The following is a 20,923-nucleotide window of genomic DNA, read 5'->3' as shown; positions in this document are numbered from 1 at the left end:
AATGGTGTAAGCAATTGGTATTTCCTTAATTTATTCAAACTGAACAGTTGGAAGTGTGTTTGAACATATTTTAAAAGAAAAAAGCAATTCAATTAAAAATCAGATACATATGAGTCTATAGTCTCCAGGTGTGTTAAACTCTGATATAGTGCAATGAAAAAAACATAATGAATAATGGAAACAAATGTATAAATAAAGACAGTGAAGAAAGGATGAGTCCAGCGCGGGTCCTGCACTCTCTGGACCCGTGAAGCACCGGAGCAGCGAGATGAACAGAGGAGCTGAGTCACAGTGAGACCTACAGGTTTCTCACATTCACAGCTTGAAAAGTTGCTGCTTCTGCTTCAGCTGAACAAAGGCTGCAAGACACTGGATATGCAGCCTAAGGAATATAATGAACCATATACATTTTTAAATAAAACAATATATCAATTAAGATTTGAACTTCTGAGTTAAATATATGGTGTTTATTTTATTTTATGATTTTTCACAAACTTGTTACATTTGTCCCAGGCTACTGTTACAGCTGACCCGGAATGGGGTGGAATCTGGCTCCTTGGATTTGAAGCAATACAGCACTCTGCACGTTAGCTCTAAAGACATAAGAATTGTGTGGAATCACAGCAGACAGAAGTTGTATTCATTCAAAAATCACCAAACCAGTTCAAACTGTTTCAGAGTAATCGAGCATTACCGTATTACTGATGTTCCAACCTGTTATTATTATTTCCATTAGCATTATTCTTATTTGTTATTCTTATTATTATAATACAGGTACAGGGTTGATTCAGTAATATTATTTTTTTGTTTGAAAGATGATGACATAACATTATGACCACTGACAGGTGAAGTGAATAACACTGATAATCTCGTTATCATGGCACCTGTCAGTGGGTGGGATAAATTAGGCAACAAGTGAACATTTTGTCCTCAAAGGGCCAAAATGTGATGGCTAGACGACTGGGTCAGAGCATCCCCAAAACTGTAGCTCTTGTGGGGTGTTCCCGGTCTGCAGTGGTCAGTACCTATCAAAAGTGGTTCAAGGAAGGAAAAGCGGTGAACTGGCGACAGGGTCATGGGCGGCCAGGGCTCATTGATGCACGTGGGGAGCGAAGGCTGGCCCGTGTGGTCCGATCCAACAGACGAGCTACTGTAGCTCAAATTGCTGAAAAAGTGAATGAATCACGTTTTCTTTTACATCATGTGGATGGCCGGGTGCGTGTGCGTCGCTTAACTAAACACATGGCACCAGGATGCACTATGGGAAGAAGGCAAGCCGGTGGAGGCAGTGTGATGCTTTGGGCAATGTTGTGCTGGGAAACCTTGGGTCCTGCCATTCATGTGGACGCTACTTTGACACGTATCACCTACCTAAGCATTGTTGCAGACCATGAACACCCTTTCATGGAAACGGTATTCCCTGATGGCACTGGCCTCTTTCAGCAGTATATTGCGCTCCGCCACAAAGCAAAAATGGTTCAGGAATGGTTTGAGGAACACAACAACGAGTTCAAGGTGTTGACTTGGCCTCAAATTCCCCAGATCTCAATCCAATCGAGCATCTGTGGGATGTGCTGGACAAATAAGTCCAATCCATGGAGGCCCCACCTCACAACTTACAGGACTTAAAGGATCTGCTGCTAACGTCTTGGTGCCAGATACCACAGCACACCTTCAGAGGTCTAGTAGAGTCCATGCCTCGACGGGTCAGGGCTGTTTTGGCAGCAAAAGGGGGACCTACACAATATTAGGCAGGTGGTCATAATGTTATGGCTGATTGGTGTACGTATATGACCTTCAATATCATCTTGATATGTTAGATGTGTAAGAGCTTTTGATATATTGATGTGTGTATTATTTTGATTAAAATATTTGATTGTTAAGATGGTTTTGAAGGAAATGCTTCATTTTGCACAAATGTTACACTACAGTCTGATGTGGACGCAGATGACCAACCAGTGGATGGTTTTAAAAGGAATTTAGAAACTCAAACACAACAAAATAAGTAAAAAAAATGGGTTTGTTTTGAAAGCAGGAATATTTTTGTTTACATATCTGTATTTATTCATTTTGTATAGTTTAATTAGTGGATGTGGGCTGGAGAATACACCCTACAGTACAGTACAGTATAGACACTGCAGTATATACACTACAGTATAGACTACAGTATAGACACTACAATACAGTCCAGACTGATTCAAACTCATAGACACACAGACACAACAGGTCTCTGCGTAGAGATTTCTTCACAGTGAAAAATCCTGAGAGTAAATTACATAATTGGATAAAATCTCATTTCTTCAACCCATAACTCTAATGATCGTGTCCTATAGCTGGACTGAGTCTATCTGGACCAGAACTCTGGGCCCATCAGTGCAACCAATAGGGATCAATTACATACAGGTAAACCTTGCTTTGCACCAGAACCAGAAATACATTGCCGAACAATTTGTGCTAGAAGGGGCCACAAATACACTGAATTAATGAACACGAAAACGAACATGAAAACGAGTTCAATACTAGTATTAATGTGCTGCTCATGAGCATTCTCTCTCGTTTCAGAACTGAAATAATGAAGCTGAATGGATGTGCTGTTGTCAACACTGTATTCAAGGGGGTCAGGCTGACTGCCGTGAAGGAGCATGTTTGGAGCGTTTGTTAGATTTTTGACTCATTTTGGGGATTCAAATAATTTTGCTTTTAAATGACACCATAACTGAGATCTGTTGCCATCTATCTATGTGAGGCAGGTGCTAACGTGATATTTAAATGATTTTGAGTGTTTTATTTTGAAATTAATTAATGAATTGTGCTATAATTAATCTGTGCATAGCTGGGTCATGCAAAGCAGGGTATACCTGTAGTTTGAATCGATGGCAGACCGTACCTCACCTAGCACACGGTACATGTTTTCTCTGTGGGAGTCGCAGGGCGGTGTGGGCAAGTGTCTTGGCTCAGGACTGTGAAGGGGAGCTGATCCACTCCACCAGGCTCCTCTCGGGGAGACTACGCCCCCTGCAGGTCACTGGCTCCCCCTGGCTGTCACAGCGGGGCAGGGTGGTGGGGCAGGAGCTGGGCATAGGGGCTGGGGGGGAAGAAGGAGGAAGAGGAGACGTAGGGAGGGGTGGCTGGGTGCTCCTTTTATTAGACTGTGTTCTGTACCGGTCCTGCCCCACAGGTTGCACACACACATCTAGGCCCCCAGCCTCCCTGCCCAGTCTGGGCCCAGTTTCTGCTGCTGGTTCTGGTACAAGGAAGCCGGTGAGTCGCAACACTGGACCACAGTCCCCGCAGGCCCCCACAGTCCTGGGTTCCAGCTCTGATTGGCTGACTGTGGGCCGTTTCCCCAAGGTGGGCCAATCACAGCCCTTGATACTGGACTTGGTGTGGTCAGTAGTCTCTGGTCCCAGCTGCACTTGGCTCTGCCCTCCCAGCTGCTGTGTCTCTCCACCGTCTCTGCTTCCTGGTTCTGCTTGTCCTAGTTCTCTACAACTGGACTCTCCACTAATATCACTGCTCCCTAGTTCTGGCCGAGCATCTTTGAGTCTGGATTGGCTGTGTTCAGTACTCTCTTGTTCAGCCTGCATCCAGTCTTCTGTCCTTGACTGTCCACTCTTACTTCTGCCTGGTTCCAGGTGACCCAAGTCTCTACAACTGGACACTCTGCTGTCACTGTGCTGCAGTTCTGTCTGAGACCAGTCTTTGTAACTGGAATGTGTACTCCCACTGGTCCCTGGTTCTGGTATAGCTCCATCTCCAACACCTGCCTGACCCCTGTGACTGGGCTGTGGCCCTGGCCTCTCTCTCCTGGGCTCTCCCACATCGCAGGTCCATGGCTCCGGTGGGTCAGAGCCCTCGGCCCTCCCAGTGCAGCACCCATTGTCCGATTCCGAGCCCCTGCAGTCTGAGAGAGAGGAGAAGAGTGTGTGTAAATGTGTGTGTGAGTGTGTGTAAATGTGTGAGTGTGTATAAATGCTAGTGTGTTATAGCTCACCTATCTTGTTGTTTGGGAGAGGGATGGAGGTCTGGGGGGGCGGGGCCTCTGGGGCAGGAGTGGTCTCTGTGGTGACAGGCTCATCAAGGATGCGGCCGAGGGGAGCCCCGGGGGCGCCGTGTTTGTAGCGTGCGCAGTGCAGTGCGTCTGTGATCCAGCGCACCCCCCGCCACAGCTCGTCCACACGCTGAGGGACACGGGACACAGAGACAGGCTGAGAGACATTCAAACACATCAACGCTCACTGACACACACACAGTCATACTGAGAGAATATTGTAGAGTAGAAACGCACACACACACTAACACTAACACACACAGGCATACTGAGACAGTACAGACACATGCACACACACACACTGCTGCCTCCCCAGTGTCCCATGTGAGGGATGTAAATGTTATAATAATACAAATAATAATAATTATGTGTTTTTATTATTATTATTTATTTATTAGCAGACGCCCTTATCCAGGGCCCTTGTCTGACCTGGCTGAGTTGCTGCACCTGCTCCAGCCTCGCTCTGGCCTCTGACACCTCCTTCTTGTCCAGAGCCTCCCGCAGTGCCTGCTGGGATAGCTGGGCCTCCAGCTCCAGCAGTAGGGAAGCCTGGCAGAACTGAGAGAAGAACTCTGGATCATAGACTGAGAAATGAACTGCGGAGACGGAGACGGGGGGGGGGGAGAGAAAACTGTTAGACTGACACAGTGACAGCAGACTCACTGAAGCAACCAAAACACACCCACACACACAATCAATCAATCAATCAATCAATCTCTCTCTCTCCCTCTCCCTCTCCCTCTCCCTCTCCCTCTCCCTCTCCACCCCAGTGTTACCCAGCTCAAAGATCTGCAGGGGCAGTGTGAGGAAGCCACTGGGTGCCCCCTCCCCCCCGGGGGAGGCACAGAACTCCTCAGAGGGGGGCAGCAGCAGTAGGAAGGACACCTGCTCCCCGAACTGCAGCACTTCCTGTGTGTAGAGCCGGTAGTGTTGTGCCTGGGGGGGCAGAACAAGGCAAAACATCAAAACCACACTTTCCACTGTCTGTCCGCACCGCCTCTCTGAGCACTGAGCGCTGACGGGGTGGGGTGGGGTGGGGGGGGGGGGAGTGTGTCGAGGGTGCAAGAAATGACAAAGTGAAAGCAAGTTGTTTGTCTGTTGAAGCCAGAGAGCTGATTCTTATTGGTAGTGGTGGTGGTAGCAGTATTATTAGTAGTACTATTATACTGTATTGTACTCTACTGTACTCAGCTGTATTACACTGCATTGTATGGCATTGTGTTCACATTGCAGAGCTCTGTGTTCACATTATTGCACTGAACAGTGTGTCTCTGGTCCAGAGGGTCTCACCTGGCACAGCGGGATGCTCAGCTTCGTCAGCAGGTGAGTGATGGCCGCCCTCAACGACCTGACGAACTCCGCCAGCACCCCCTCCGCCTGGCCAGCCCCCTCCTCCGCCCGGTCACTCACACACAGCCCCTGCAGCCACGCCCACTCCTCCCTGAGAGAGAGAGAGAGACTGTTATTATTAGCATCATTCTGATTATTAATTTTTATAATAATTAGTATTATTGTTGTTGTAGGTTCATCTTCTTCTTGAGATCCTTATTATCATTATCTTGATCATTAATATCACCACTATTATTATCATTGTGATGAGATTATTATAGTGCGTATCACAGTGCTCTCTGTACCACGGGGTCGTCAATATCATTATCAGATTATTATTATTATTATACAAAGAGATGTGTGGTTGTGTTCCTTGTCATCCTTGTCATTATTATTATGAAATAGCGGTTGGACCGCTGACAATACCGGGAGACGTGTGGGTTGTGCCGGACCCGGGAGTGGCACAGCAGGTTGGGCAGTCTGAGTGGCACCAGGACCCGGATCTGATCCACCGAGCTGCACAGCTTCAGAACCCCCACGTACAGACCGGGCCGGGCACACTGCACACTGCGCCTGTGATAGCACAGCTGATCCTGAGGGAGGGAGATAGAGAGAGAGGGTCAGTCAGTATGTGAGAGTGAGTAACAGTGCATGAGTCAGTGTATTCGTTTTAACAGTCAGTCAGTGAATCAGTCAATCAGTGAATGTCAATATATCAGTCAGTCAGTGGCTCAGTACATTAGTGTGTCAGTCAGTTGGTGTATTAGTGTGTCAGTCGGCCTCACCCTGATGTTTTCAGTGAGGGTGTCAATGGCGGTGGGCTCATGGAGCAGGTGGTTGTGGTGGCGCTCTCGGTGCAGGCGGGACAGGGGGGCCCAGTGCAGAGGGTCCGGGGGCGCACCCCCCCCGTGCTCCCTCAGTGTCACCAGCAGCAGGTTGCCCTGGCGATCCTTAATGGGCTCATGGTACACCTGGCCCAGGTCCACCACGCCCAGAGAGCCCTGTGTGAGACAGAGGGGTAGGGGGTGTTGGTACAGAGACACTGACACTCCTCCAGACACACAAACATACCAGCACACGAGTCTGCAAGCACACAAGCACAGACACAAACACATGGGGAAGTGCACACAAGAGAGAAACAGACACTCATACATGCAAACACATCCACACACGCACTCTGTCTCTCTCTGACCTGTAGCTGGGAGACAGCCAGCAGGATCTTCTGTCTGGTCTGCAGGAGGGAGGAGGAGGAGGACAGAGTCGAGCCCATCGCCTGCTGCAGCCACGGCACAAACTGCCATACACAGGACAGCTGAGAGGAAGAGAGGGGAAGAGAGAGAGGGATGGGGAGTGGGAGAGGAAGAGAGGTCCATTAGAAGAGTCAGTCCATTAACACTGACTGACTGAACACTACAGTCCATTAACACTGACTGACTGGACACTACAGCACATTAACACTGACTGACTGACTGGACACTACAGCACATTAACACTGACTGACTGACTGGACACTACAGCACATTAACACTGACTGACTGACTGGACACTACAGCACATTAACACTGACTGACTGGACACTACAGCACATTAACACTGACTGACTGGACACTACAGCACATTAACACTGACTGACTGGACACTACAGGACATTAACACTGACTGACTGACTGGACACTACAGTACATTAACACTGACTGACTGGACACTACAGCACATTAACACTGACTGACTGACTGGACACTACAGCACATTAACACTGACTGACTGACTGGACACTACAGCACATTAACACTGACTGACTGACTGGACACTACAGCACATTAACACTGACTGACTGGTCTACAAAGAGAGAAAGAAAAATGGAGCCGCAGAGACTGAGCCAACAAATCCAACACCAGCATCTCTCCTGGGCTGATTGACAGCTGACCTTGGCAAACCACAGGAAGTCCTGGGTGACGGAGGTGGAACAGCTATGGATTTCCACCAATGGGAGTTGCTCCTCAGCTGTGACCAGGACGTTGTCTTTGTCATAGAAAACAGTGGTCAGGTAGACGCCCCTGGAAGACACAGAGCCTGAAGTCACGGCGACTGGGAAAACGGGGACAGACAAGACAGCACAAGCTCACACTGTCCTGCCTTACAATGCCCCAGCTCGGCAGGTTGCGCTGTGTGCAGAGAAGTGGATGGCTTGACATAGAGTGTGTGTGTGCTTATGTGTGTGTTTGTGTGAGTCTGTGAGAGAGAGAGTGTGTTTGTTGTATTCATGAGGGTGTTGAGTTCAGCAACAATTGCAGATCAGGAAACTGTGGCATTCCATACAGACACACGGTCATGTATTAAAAGAAGTGTCTGAAAGCCAAAATGCAGAAAAATGTTGAAAAACTCTGGTAGAAAAAACACTTGAAAAGTTAAAACGGGGTCAGTGCACAGTGTCAGGACACAAGGTAAGAGCACAGGGTCCAGGTGCAGAGTCAGGGTGCTGGGTCAGGGCTTTGGGACACTCACCTCTGCAGGCTGCGGACAAACTTGGTTGCCGACTGGAAGAGCAGCTTCAGACTGCGGGACACTGAGACCCTCTTGCTGGGGCTCGGGGCCTTGGCTGCCTCTGAAGACACACCGACACACACAGATACATACAGAAACACACAGGAACACACAGACAGACACAAGGACACAGAGATAGATAGGAAGATGGAACAATCAGTCAGTAATTTTTTTACAGTGTAGTGTCTATACAGTGTATATATATATATATATATATTATTATTTTTATTTATTTTTTCTCTTGGCAGATATAGCCCCTATGATGCAATATAAAGTGTGTCTCTATGTTTTTTTATGTAGTTGTCCCTGTACTGTAGAAGAAAGTGTAGTAGCCCTAGTACAATATAGTGTGTCTCTATGGTTACCTATGTAGTAGCCTCAGTATAGAACAGTGTGTCTCTATGGTTACCTGTGTAGTAGCCCCAGTATAGAACAGTGTGTCTCTATGGTTACCTGTGTAGTATCCGCAGTATAGAACAGTGTGTCTCTATGGTTACCTGTGTAGTAGCCCCAGTATAGAACAGTGTGTCTCTATGGTTACCTGTGTAGTAGCCCCAGTATAGAACAGTGTGTCTCTATGGTTACCTGTGTAGTATCCGCAGTATAGAACAGTGTGTCTCTATGGTTACATGTGTAGTAGTCCCAGTATAGAACTGTGTGTCTCTATGGTTACCTGTGTAGTTGGCTCAGTATAGAACAGTGTGTCTCTATGGTTACCTATGTAGTAGCCTCAGTATAGAACAGTGTGTCTCTGTGGTTACCTGTGTAGTAGCCCCAGTATAGAACAGTGTGTCTCTATGGTTACCTGTGTAGTATCTGCAGTATAGAACAGTGTGTCTCTATGGTTACCTGTGTAGTAGCCCCAGTATAGAACAGTGTGTCTCTATGGTTACCTGTGTAGTAGCCCCAGTATAGAACAGTGTGTCTCTATGGTTACCTGTGTAGTAGGCCCAGAACAGTGTGTCTCTATGGTTACCTATGTAGTAGCCCCAGTATAGAACAGTGTGTCTCTATGGTTACCAGTGTAGTAGCCCCAGTATAGAACAGTGTGTCTCTATGGTTACCAGTGTAGTAGCCCCAGTATAGAATAGTGTGTCTCTATGGTTACCTGTGTAGTAGGCCCATTATAGAACAGTGTGTCTCTATGGTTACCTGTGTAGTTGGCCCAGTATAGAACAGTGTGTCTCTATGGTTACCTATGTTGTAGCCACTGTACTGTGGGTCTCTGATCTGCTCCAGCAGCCTCCGCACTGCGGCCGCCCCCTCTCGGCTCCTGAGCTTCACGCTGCTGCACTGTGTCCAGCCTGCAGGGGGCGACAGAGAACCCAGGACAGTCACAATAGGAAATCGCTCTCGCACTGTTAGGGCTCCTATCATACAGAGTAAGTACAGCTCAATGCCCCCCCCCTGATGTTCAGACAGGCCATGTTCTGTTAACAGACCACCAGCATCTATATAGTATTATAGATCCCTATACTTATACTATATTATTATTATTTATTTATTGGCAGACGCTCTTATCCAGGGCGACTTACAAAATATATATATAAGTATGTATGCTTTGAATTTTGTCTTTATGGTTCTTAAATTGTACTGTAATTGTATTAATGCTTAAATTGAAAATTGTATTGCATTGCATGACTGCACTTTTGCAATGCTTGTGTAAAATGTCGGTTGACCTGGATAAGGACGCAAATAAATAAATAAATAAATAAATATACTGTTTTGAATACTGTTGATACAGTCCACGTGCTGCTCACTGGCCTGGATGTGGCACGGCAGGTTGGCTACAGTATGACACCTTGCTTTAAAACACCAGTTCATTGTCATTGCTGCCGTTTGTATTTAGTGTTTAAAGACGCAGTTCAGTTGGTTGTGAGTGTGTGACTCATCGGAGCCAGTACTCACTGGAGGGGGCAGCGCAGGGGGGGCTGCAGGGCTGAGCTGGGCCCCATCCCCTCACATTGTAGGCAGAGACTCTGATGAAATAAGGCACTCCCTGGAACACACACACACAGAGTGAGACACACAGAGTGAGACACACAGGAGTGATAAACACATAGACTGGGACACACAAACATTAAGACAGACACACACACACACACACACAGAGTGAGACACACACAGTGAGACAGTGAAAGACACACACACAGTAAAACACAAACACAGAAAGAGCATAAGACAACACAGCAAAGAAACACACCCTGCCACAAACACATACACACATTCACACTCACTCTCACACTTTCTCTCTCACACACGCACACACAGTTGTCCCCTTGTGTGACCCTGTCTCACACTGACAGCCCAGGCGTCAGCAGAGCGCGGTGTGCACACGGCACAGGGTTTCTGAGATCATGCTGCACTGAAACTCTCAAGAGGCCCCCTGTTCTCCAGGCCTGCGCTGTGGTTAGCAGGCCTCGCTCTCTAAAGCAGGGTCTGAGTCACTGCGGTCTGTGAGTTGTGCAGATAGGAGCTCAGCAAAACATCAACAGGCCTGAGCTCAGACACAGGCAACACGGCAGTCTCACTGGCATAGCGTCCAACTGGGCAGTGAGGGCCGGTCGGTGTCCAACTGGGCAGTACTGGGCAGTCAGTGTCTAACTGGGCAGTGCTGGGCGGTCAGTGTCTAACTGGGCAGTGCTGGGTGGTCAGTATCTAATTGGGCAGTGCTGGGCGGTCAGTGTCTAATTGGGCAGTGCTGGGCGGTCAGTGTCTAACTGGGCAGTGCTGGGCGGCCGGTGTCTACAAAGAGTTTGTCCAAACACAACAGCCGAGATTTCAAAAGGTCCAAAGCTTACATTCCCTTTCGTTACTCAGGTCAGTCAGTCTAGGGTTCAGTGCACTGGTCAGTGAAACCAGCAGTATGTATGGTCAGTGTTTTGGTTAGTAAACAGGTTAGTGTAGGTCAGCATAGCAAGCAGTAACAGCTCAGTGTAGTAAAATACTGTTTATTGGGTTGAGTATTTTACATTTCTTAAAATAAAACAATTCCAATTTTAATACTTATGATTAAAATCATTTAAAATATCAATCATTAAAATCACTTAAAAAAAATTAAAATCTTTGTGATTTTAACTAAAACAATTAACTTTAAAATAAACGTGCTCAAATCAAATAAACAAAACGTGATAAAAGCAAAAAATTGCACACCAACAAAAGAGTCAGATACATTGAAAATAACTGAAAATGCATTGAACAAATTAAAAAAACAATTAAAAGGAAAAAATAAAAAACAAACAAAAAAAGTCCAATGCATTTTAAATTAAACCCAAAACGGTCAATGTATCTGACAGCTCAGTGTAGTAGTCAGTGTAAGTGGTCAGTGTCTTACGGTGTACAGCCCAGAGATGGTGAAGTACAGGTTCTTGGTGTCATGTACCAGCGCCGAGCTGCTCGGGGGGTCAAAGGTAGCTGATCTGCTCCACTCCACTGCAGGGGAGGACAGAGGACAGAGAGACAGTTAGCATTGAGGCACAGGGTGAGACACATGGAGGGTGTCTGTGCGCAGTGTGTCTGATAGGGGGGCTGTGTGTGTTTATGCTGGGGGGTCGCTGACCTCGGTAGCGGGTGATGAGTCCGAAGCTGGTCCCCCTGGGCTCCCTGAAGGACACGCTCAGAGAGGTGGCACTGGACACCAGTATGCACACGTTAGTGGGAGGGCCTGGGAGCACTTGGGAGAGAGAGAGAGAAAGAAGGTGTAGAGATACAGTGAGACAATGTGTCCACTCAAGCCCACACAAATCTAGTCAAGTCTAGATTGGTATAGTCCAGTCCAGACCCGTTTAGTCCAGCCCAGCCCAGCCCAGCCCAGCCCAGTGCAGTGTAGTCCAGCTAGTCCAGTTTAGTTTGGTCCAGTCCAGTCCAGTCGTCTCTCGTACCTGTGCAGTGGAAGCTGTCTCTCATCCTGCTGTAGAGCTGGTGTCTCAGTGTCCAGACACGCAGCTCCCTCTGGTGGTCCCCCACCTGTGGCCCCCCGGCTGGCCCCGGCCCCTCGCACACCACCCGACGCAGTTCCCCCACGCGTCCCCCCGCACTGCGCACCACCTCCTGTAGCTTCATCGACCACTGCGCTGCACTGCACACTGAGAAAGAGGTTAATATATACATTGCACACTAAGAGAGGTCAATATATACACTGCACACTGAGAGAGAGGTTAATAAATACACTGCACACTGAGAGAGATTAATATATACACTGCACACTGAGAGAGATTAATATATACACTGCACACTGAGAGAGAGGTTAATAAATACACTGCACACTGAGAGAGATTAATATATACACTGCACACTGAGAGAGATTAATATATACACTGCACACTGAGAGAGAGGTTAATAAATACACTGCACACTGAGAGAGATTAATATATACACTGCACACTGAGAGAGAGGTTAATAAATACACTGCACACTGAGAGAGATTAATATATACACTGCACACTGAGAGAGAGGTTAATAAATACACTGCACACTGAGAGAGATTAATATATACACTGCACACTGAGAGAGAGGTTAATAAATACACTGCACACTGAGAGAGATTAATATATACACTGCACACTGAGAGAGAGGTTAATAAATACACTGCACACTGAGAGAGATTAATATATACACTGCACACTGAGAGAGATTAATATATACACTGCACACTGAGAGAGGTTAATATACACACTGCACACTGAGAGAGGTTAATATACACACTGCACACTAACACACACACACACACACACACACAGGGAGTCTCACAGTGGGGGTTTTCTCTGGCTCCCGCGCGGCTCAGTATCCGGAGGAGGGCGGAGTTGAGGGTTAGAGCCGCCACGTCCAGCGGGACCAGCCCGTCCGAAGACAGCGCATTGACCTCCGACCTCCACCCCCGCTGCCCCGCCGTGCCCACCTTGGCCCCAGAGAGCATCTCCTGCACCGCCAGGCTGTCTTCATTCTCCACTGCCTCCCACAAAGACTGGTACTGAGAGAGAGAGAGGGGGGGTTAATATACATATACTGACTGGGCAGTCTAGTACATTACATTTTTTATCAATCGCTTTGGCACAATCGTTGAATGACTATCAAAATGTGTCTAACAGTTTATGAAATCACAGCATTCACACCATTAGGTTATTTGCTCACATGACTAGTCATTTCTCATTGCTTTCACACAAAATGCATTGAGTAAGCCTTGCTGATCAAAATTGTTTACTTTCATTTTCTGTTGAATGACATTACTCTCACATGCAATTATACACGTGTTCATTGTGTAAATCCTTACATGCTCAATAGATCAATCAACAGTCACAATAACCTGTCAAAAATATATGAGATAAATAGCAGTTATTTGGTATTGTTGTAATAGTTGTCAGGTGGATTGACTAGATGGGAATCAATTACATTTTCTCACATTTCAGAGCAACCATTTGCATATGCTGTCAAATTTACAGCTGCAACTCTTAACCTATTAGTTCTCAAACCCATTTATACTGCGAGGTCAAGACTGAATTTTACATTTGTGGAATATGGAACAGGCAGAAGACAGACAGGGGCAAGAGCCTGCGGGTGCAAGAGGAAGGGGCATTACAGTGCGTGGGGGTGTGGAGAGGGGGGCAAAGAGGAAGGCAAAGGCACAGAGCAATCTCACATGATGTACGGGCAACAATTATAGACCATGTAATCAACCATGGCCTAAGTATGACAGAGGCGGGTCGGAGAGTGCAGCACAATGTGTGCCGGTCCACTGTGTGATCAATAATCCAGACATTCAGGAGAGAAAACAGGTGTGTAATCATGTATTGTACTGCAATATTTCTGCTGTAAACACAGCCAATGCATGTTTCAGAATTAATGAGGAATACATTGACTTTATGTGCTGTATTTACGATCTGGGATTGAGCGTCTACCCCATGGTGGTGGCAGAAAAGTAGTTCTCACTGCTCAACAAGAAATTGAAATATGTAATATAGTCATAGCAAACAATGCTAACAGAAATTCAAAGTGCTGTCATACAAGATCCAACTGATAGGGTGCTGAAGAGAAATCACATGCGAATGAAGCAACTCTACAAGGTAGCTTTTGAGAGGAATGGTGAGAGTGAAGGAGCTGAGGTACCAGTAAAACAGGTAAGAATGAATCATTGTACACTACACAGTGCTGTCAACTCAGTATTGACAAGCACAATCTGTATATGCAGAATATATTGCACAATGTGGGATGTTTTGCTGTAATTGTATGATTTACCATGTCTACTGTAAATTATTTCCTAAATGGCTTTTGTATCTCTTATAGAGAGTGATGGAGCTGGAGGCTAATGATTCCCCACACATACATGTGGATGAGGCAGGACTCAACTTGACCAAAGTCAGGAGATGTGGCTGTAATATCCTTGGTCACTGAGCCACTGTTGCTGTGCCAGGCCAGCGTGGAGGAACACTACAGTGTGTGCTGCCATATGGGAAAGTGGTGTCATCACCCACATTCCCATGATTGGGCCCTATAACACAACGTCTCCTCAATTTCCCGGACACTCTTTACAGGGATCTCATTCCTGAGAATGAGAGGGGGTTGGTAAGAAATTACATGCCAACTGTTATAGTTTGGGACAACGTAAGTTTTCAAAGTTACAATACAATCAGGGAATGGTTTGTCGCCCACCAATGTATTTTGATGGAGTTTCTCCCACCATACTGCCCATTCCTCAATCCCTCTGCATGGAGATGGATGGTACATGATCATCATCCTCCAGCTGTCCTTACTGGGTGCAATGGATGCTGGTTGTGAGCATCTCAGCAGATTGTTGTAAGGGGTGGCTGCATCATGCCAAAAGATTTTCCCCTCATTGCATTGCAAGGGAGGATATCAAGTGTGATGCAGATGAGATGTTGTGGCCAGACACACAGGAGAGACTGGGTGACTCATAAGGTTGATGAACTTGTAGCATCTTTTATTTTTTTATTTTACATATACTGCAGTTCCTAATTTAAATACTTTTGCTATTTTATATTTCTGTTCTGTGTTGTAAAAGTGTTTTTAATTCTGTTTGCTGTAAAGGCAGCTACATACAGTAATGAGAAATGTGTACAGTGTGTGCCATGACTTTGACATGTATTGACAGCAATACTATTCACTTGGCTACATAGACAATGTTTTAATAATTTGACAGTATTTTATAGTGGGCAACTATCACACTATAGAATACACTGTTATTTGACGATATGTCTTGACTGTTTTGGTTTAGGCAATGATAAAGGAACCTTTTGTTTTGGTGACAAAGATTTATTCATTGATGGATTTATTAACATTTGAAGCATGTGTTAATTGTCTTGCTAATACTGCATTGACAGAGGACGAACAGAGAGAGAGTGAGGGAGATAGAGGGGTTAATATAGATACACTGACTTGTCACTACAGTAATTTTACACTGACTGACTGAGTGGTTGACTGAGCACTACAGCATACTAACACTTCACTGACACACACAGAAAGAGAGATTGATGGGAGGGAAAGAAAAAACAAGAAAAAAGCTTAAATGAGGAGAGCTATGCTTACTGAGGCCGCCGCCTTTCCCTGCCTGGCAGAGCTCAGTGATTGGTCGCTCTGAGTCGAATCCCCACCCCTCAGTCTGACGGACAGGTTCCTGTAGATGCGTTTAGGGGAGACCGGCCCCAGGGACCGCCGCCGCTGGGGGGGCTCCCGGACCGACAGGGCCATGGATGGGGCGAAAGTCACAGAGGTCACAGGGGTCACTGTGGTGTGCCGTATCTGTCTACGATATAGAGAGTGTCATTGTACTGGACACTGGTGACTGACTGACACAATTATTTACTGACACACTGACTGACTGACTGACACACTGACTGACTGATATATAGACTGACTGAATGACTGACTGACACACTGACTGACTCACTTACTGACTGACTGACACACTGACTGACTGATATACAGACTGATATACAGACTGACTGAATGACTGACTGACACACTGACTGATACACAGACTGACTGACTGACACACTGACTGACTCACTTACTGACTGACTGACACACAGACTGACTGACTGACACAAAGACTGAGGGACTGATACACAGGCTGACTGACTGACTGACACACAGACTGACTGACACAGACTGACTGACTGACACACAGACTGTCTGACACACAGACTGAATGACTGACACACTGACTGACTCACTTACTGACTGACTGACACACAGACTGACTGACACAAAGACTGAGTGACTGATACACAGACTGACTGACTGAATGACTGACACAGACTGACTAACACACTGACTGACTGACTGACAGAATGACTGACACACAGACTGATACACAGACTGACTGAGACACAGACTGAATGACTGACACACTGACTGATACACAGGCTGACTGACTAAGTTTCCACCAGAAGCTGCAGGAGGACAAAGGCACACTAGCAGTGACAGAGCCATAGGTGGCAGCTCTACGACAGTGGACAAATCATTAATCTATTCATATTCTTAAAAAATATATATAATAATAATAATAATAATAATAATAATAATAATAATAATAATAATAATAAACCCCCCACTACAAAGCATCTCTCCATTGTAAAGCTGTCTGTTCTGTCACTAACAGTGTTGAATAAAAGATTATGTTTTTTCCAAAAGACAGAGGCTCCGCTGATAGATTTCCAGCTGTGAACCCAGATGTATCGCACCAGTCTGCTAATAAGGTAAAGGGACACAATGAACACTGCAGAGTCCTCGCCGAACACTGAGTCACATTCATTAGCAGGAATATCACACCGTGTGCTGTCGCCTGACTGTAAAGGGCTTTGAGGTAGTGTGCATGGTGAAAGGCGCTATATAGTCTGATCCCTGCTGTACTGTACTGTCTCTCTCCAGGACCAGGGCTGTGTATCTGCCAGTTATGTGTGTGCGCTGTTCCTAACTGTGCCAGTATTTATGCCACTGCTCTCCAGTCAGTGGGAGACGGACTGGCAGCTGTCCAATAACAAGCCACTTCCCCACACTTGTCACCTGTCTGCAGCACACACCTTCATTATTAAACACACAAAGAACAAAACTGTGATAAATTATTGAAGGGAATCCAAAGTGGCGGCTCGTTAATTATGTAAGCAAATTGGGATTGTTACATTCTTTCTTCCCGTCTGTTCCCATCTGTCCTTCTTCTCACTTTTTGTTATTACTCCCTTCCACTTCTCTGTTTCTCACTGAGTCTGAGTATGTATCTGAAACCATAGCAGGGCTCTTCAGAGCTGGGCAAGAAATGACAAACTAGTGTCCCACGCTCTCTCTCTCTCTCTCTCTCTCTCTCTCTCCCACTCATCTGCTGTCCAGACCACAGGCAGAGCATCTGATAGTGGGGAGCAGTTTGGAGATGACTGTGCTCTCTCTCTCGCTGGGAGCTGTTATAAATAATAACACGCACACTGGCTGCCTGACATTTCCTTCACAGTGCACTTGCAGGCTCGTTGAATTGTGCTATAATACTGAGTATGACCAGTGGATGTGTTCTGTTTTGTACAGTACAGTCAGGTACTCTACAGCAGTACCACACAGTGTGTGTGTGTGTGTGTGTGTGTGTGTGTGTGTGACTGTTTCTGTGTGAGTGCCACTGGGTGCCGGCAGTCTGTATTTGTCTGCCCTGCAGTAAGCCTGGCCTGCTTGTGCAAATCCCTGTGTGCTGCTCCTGTCATTAATCCCACAGCCACCTGACCCTGGAGAATACACTGCACTGCACTCAACCATACAGCACGCACAGTACCATACAGCACAATACAGCATGGTACAGTACTGCACAACGAAACACAACCCGGTATGGTACAGTACAGAACAACACAACACCACACAACACAATACAACACAGTACAGTACAGAATAGCACAACACAACACAGCACAGAGCAGTCCAGCACAGTATAACACAGTACAGCACGGTAGAGTACAGCACGATACAGCACAATACAACATGGTACAGTACAGAACAACACAACGCAATACAGCACGGTACAGTCCAGCACAAGACAGCACAACACAACACGGCACAATACAACACAACATAACACAGTAGGCTTAAAGTACAGTACAGAAAAACACAACATGGGACAGTACAGTGCATTAGAGTTAAGTACAGCACAATGCAACAGTGTGTTGCAGTAAATATAGTGCAGTACCACACAGTTCACAGCAACACAGTGCAGCGCAACAGCGCACAGCATCACAACACACTGACCCAGCGGACAGATGCGCCGCAGCACAGGCACAGGACCGGCTCCGTTCACACCGTGCAATGACACACGTGTGGCCGTCAGACAGGCCACTTCAATTCCAATAAAAGAGAAAATAAAACTAAATTAAAAAGTAAGTTTGACTTTTAGCCAGGCACAGATTCAAAACGGTTCTAAAGTGACTGATACAATGTATCGATTCTTATCACAAGGGCCCCTTCGATCGCGACGCCCATCAGCTGAAATAATAATATAATAAAAACTCCAGTTACCGAGGTGTCCTGCAGACGGGTGTCCCGGCTCCGAGCTCCCGCCCGCAGACACGCCTCCGCGGCGCCGGGGGGTCGGCAAAGACGACGCAAAACCTGTTCAAATGCACAAATGCAAGGACTAATATTGTTGCTATTGCTATGTATGTCTAAACTGTAGTGTCTTATAGTAAAAGGTCCAATTTTAGGAAAAGTCGGACCCAGAGCGAAGTTTCATTTAAGAGAAGTCTAACGGACTGGCGAATTACCCGACTCTCTCTCTCTCTCTCTCTCTCTCTCTCTCTCTCTCTCTGACGCGGCGCAAGTGGGAGTGGGTGTCAAAAATAAACTTCCAGACAATAGCTGTGACTAACCGAGGCGCGCTACCCTCACAATTAGTTTTACAGTAATTGACACGCACACAACGCTGGATGCTTTGAGCTGCACGTTTATGCCGACATTACGGTAATTGCGGCTCAGAGGAGCGGGGTGTGCGTGCGGGTTATACCTGCAGAGCCCGGCTCACACACAGGTCCAACTGCCCCGGCTGTGCAGTGTCTGCGGGAGAATGACAGCTTGCCCTGGGATCATTATGAAAATTAGTGTTTGTTGTTGTTAAAAAACAAAACACATTGAAATTATTGAAAGTCAAAATAAACAACATTTCTAATACCTTCTCTGCCATATGCTGCCATACACGACATCCGGCTTAAAACGGTGCATGCATTACATTAAAACCACAACACGGTGTTTGTTTTATTTATGATTGATGTATGTTCTCCAAAATCCCCTTTTATGCGCACACAAACATGTACTAATATATGTAAAAAGCCATCTCTCTCTCTCTGCATCTGCACACCCTCTTTATCCCTCTCTGTCTCTCACTTTTCATCCTGTTTTGTGATAACACTTCCATGTTCAGTTTTAGTATTATTATCAGTATTATTTTGTTGGGTGGGAATTCTGTGCCTGTATATATGTAGGTGTGTGTGTATTTATGTCATAAGGAGTAAGGGGGGGATGAAACCCTGCAGCCAAAATCAGATTGAAACTCTGTGACATTTCACAGTGCTTGTGGTTTCCATTGTACAAGACAACAGATCTCCCCTCTTTCTCACACAGACACACACTCATGTACACTATACACACTTACAAAGACACACACACAGTCCAAAAAAAAGTGTGACATTAGTCTGAGTCTTACTGCTGCTGTGAGTTTGTGTGTGCTAGCGTGAGGGTGCACCTCAAATAATGTATTTATAGAACCACCTCTGATACAGACACACACACACACACACACACAACCACATACACACATGCACAGACACACACACACATAATAACTTCTAAAGAAATCAGCCAGTGATGCGTGTGTCAGGAAGTGGTTCCCATTGCTAAGCAGAATTAGTGCATGCAGGCGCTGTCTGATACTGGCTCTGGTCTGCTTGTTTGGCGCTGTGCTGAAGCCTGGTGTGTATCTGGCTCTGTGGTCTGGATGAGGTGAACACCACTACAGACTGGAAGATGATGTAAAATTGTACTTCAGTATCCTTGCATCTCGGCCACTTGCAAAATGAGCACAATGAGATTGGTAAAGCAGTTCCATATGGACAGTGATTCCACAGCAGTCCAGTCGGTGGCTCTGCACAGGTCCAGTCCAATCCTGCGCAGTGTGTTCTGCGTTTGCATGCTCATTGTGCTGCTGTGGTTTTTCTAGTAAAACAGGCCCCTCTCCTGTCTTGTGCATCTGATAGGGATGTCATGGTGATAAACAAATTGTGACCTTAATGCTGAATGAGCCATTGTATGTAAGCAGACAAACACACACATGCTGTTAATAGATGTATAATGCTGTTTGTTAATGATCTGAATGGACAAGGGCCAGGTTAACCCATAGACATACACTACCGCTCAAAACTTTTAGAACACCTCAATTTTTCCAGTTTTTATTGAAATGTAGAAGATTTAAAATCTCAATGTAATCTGAAATTAAAGCATAGAACAAATAAACAATTGGAAATAAAAAATAAATCAAGGAATTGTTTTGTTTAACAACATTTAACCCCTCAAGCTGACAAACCCCTCTGGTACCCCTCTGGTAAAAGGGCACCGAATCCATGTGCTTCTCTTTGATCCCAGGTGTGCTCTTCACTGTTGTGTTGTTTGCCAAGTATTTGGTATCCCATGAAAGCTCAGACTCTCAGCTTTCTAACGATGAGAAGCATTCTCTGATTTGAAAATGTTTTTTTTAGACAATCTATTGATTAAAACAAGACCATGCACGTTTTGGTAGAAGCAAAACCCCCGTAGAGCTCAACATGTCAACATGGAACTCTGTACAGTGAGTGACCTGTGACGTCTGAATGAGCCCGTCACACATCTCGTCTCTGATTGGTCAGATTCACTTTCCCGCCCAATCCGGCCTCGTTTGCGTGCGCGACGTGCGGACAGATGCTTGGAAACAGAAGATGATACAGCATAATAATATAAATGAATATTAGTCATTGATACAAATAAATAATA

General features: G+C 46.0%; 1 protein-coding gene across 2 annotated transcripts; it reads right to left on the bottom strand.

Annotated features, from left to right (window-relative positions):
* Positions 1 to 67: 67 nt before the first annotated feature.
* Positions 68 to 18,692, bottom strand: LOC136751584 (ankyrin repeat and fibronectin type-III domain-containing protein 1). Of its 2 annotated transcripts, XM_066707306.1 has the most exons (18): positions 18,425 to 18,692; positions 15,464 to 15,680; positions 12,674 to 12,893; positions 11,806 to 12,009; positions 11,484 to 11,597; positions 11,259 to 11,356; positions 9,833 to 9,923; positions 9,121 to 9,228; positions 7,886 to 7,985; positions 7,308 to 7,437; positions 6,573 to 6,692; positions 6,166 to 6,381; positions 5,807 to 5,973; positions 5,342 to 5,492; positions 4,828 to 4,987; positions 4,481 to 4,647; positions 3,995 to 4,181; positions 68 to 3,904 (listed from the first exon to the last, which is right to left on the bottom strand). In XM_066707306.1, exons 2-18 carry the CDS (start codon positions 15,623 to 15,625, stop codon positions 2,955 to 2,957), a joined length of 3,345 nt encoding a protein of 1,114 aa, XP_066563403.1. In that variant the 5' UTR covers positions 15,626 to 15,680; positions 18,425 to 18,692; the 3' UTR covers positions 68 to 2,954. The 2 variants fall into 2 exon arrangements, with proteins under 2 accessions (XP_066563403.1, XP_066563404.1); XM_066707307.1 differs by lacking the exon at positions 15,464 to 15,680.
* Between the last annotated feature and the right edge of the window lie 2,231 nt (positions 18,693 to 20,923).

The sequence above is a fragment of the Amia ocellicauda genome, chromosome 6 (genome assembly GCF_036373705.1).
Source record: "Amia ocellicauda isolate fAmiCal2 chromosome 6, fAmiCal2.hap1, whole genome shotgun sequence".
In the NCBI taxonomy this organism is placed as follows: domain Eukaryota; kingdom Metazoa; phylum Chordata; class Actinopteri; order Amiiformes; family Amiidae; genus Amia; species Amia ocellicauda.
Note: the sequence above shows the minus strand (reverse complement) of the source record. Positions and strands in the feature narration are given on the sequence as shown.

Coding starts and splice junctions, on each gene's coding strand:
- LOC136751584 (XM_066707306.1), bottom strand. CDS start 15,625: ATGGCCCTGTCGGTCCGGGAGCCCCCCCAGCGGCGGCGGTCCCTGGGG. Junction 11,598..11,805: donor AGACAGCTTCCACTGCACAG/GTACGAGAGACG, acceptor CTCTCTCCCAAG/TGCTCCCAGGCCCTCCCACT. Junction 5,974..6,165: donor CCCTCACTGAAAACATCAGG/GTGAGGCCGACT, acceptor TCCCTCCCTCAG/GATCAGCTGTGCTATCACAG.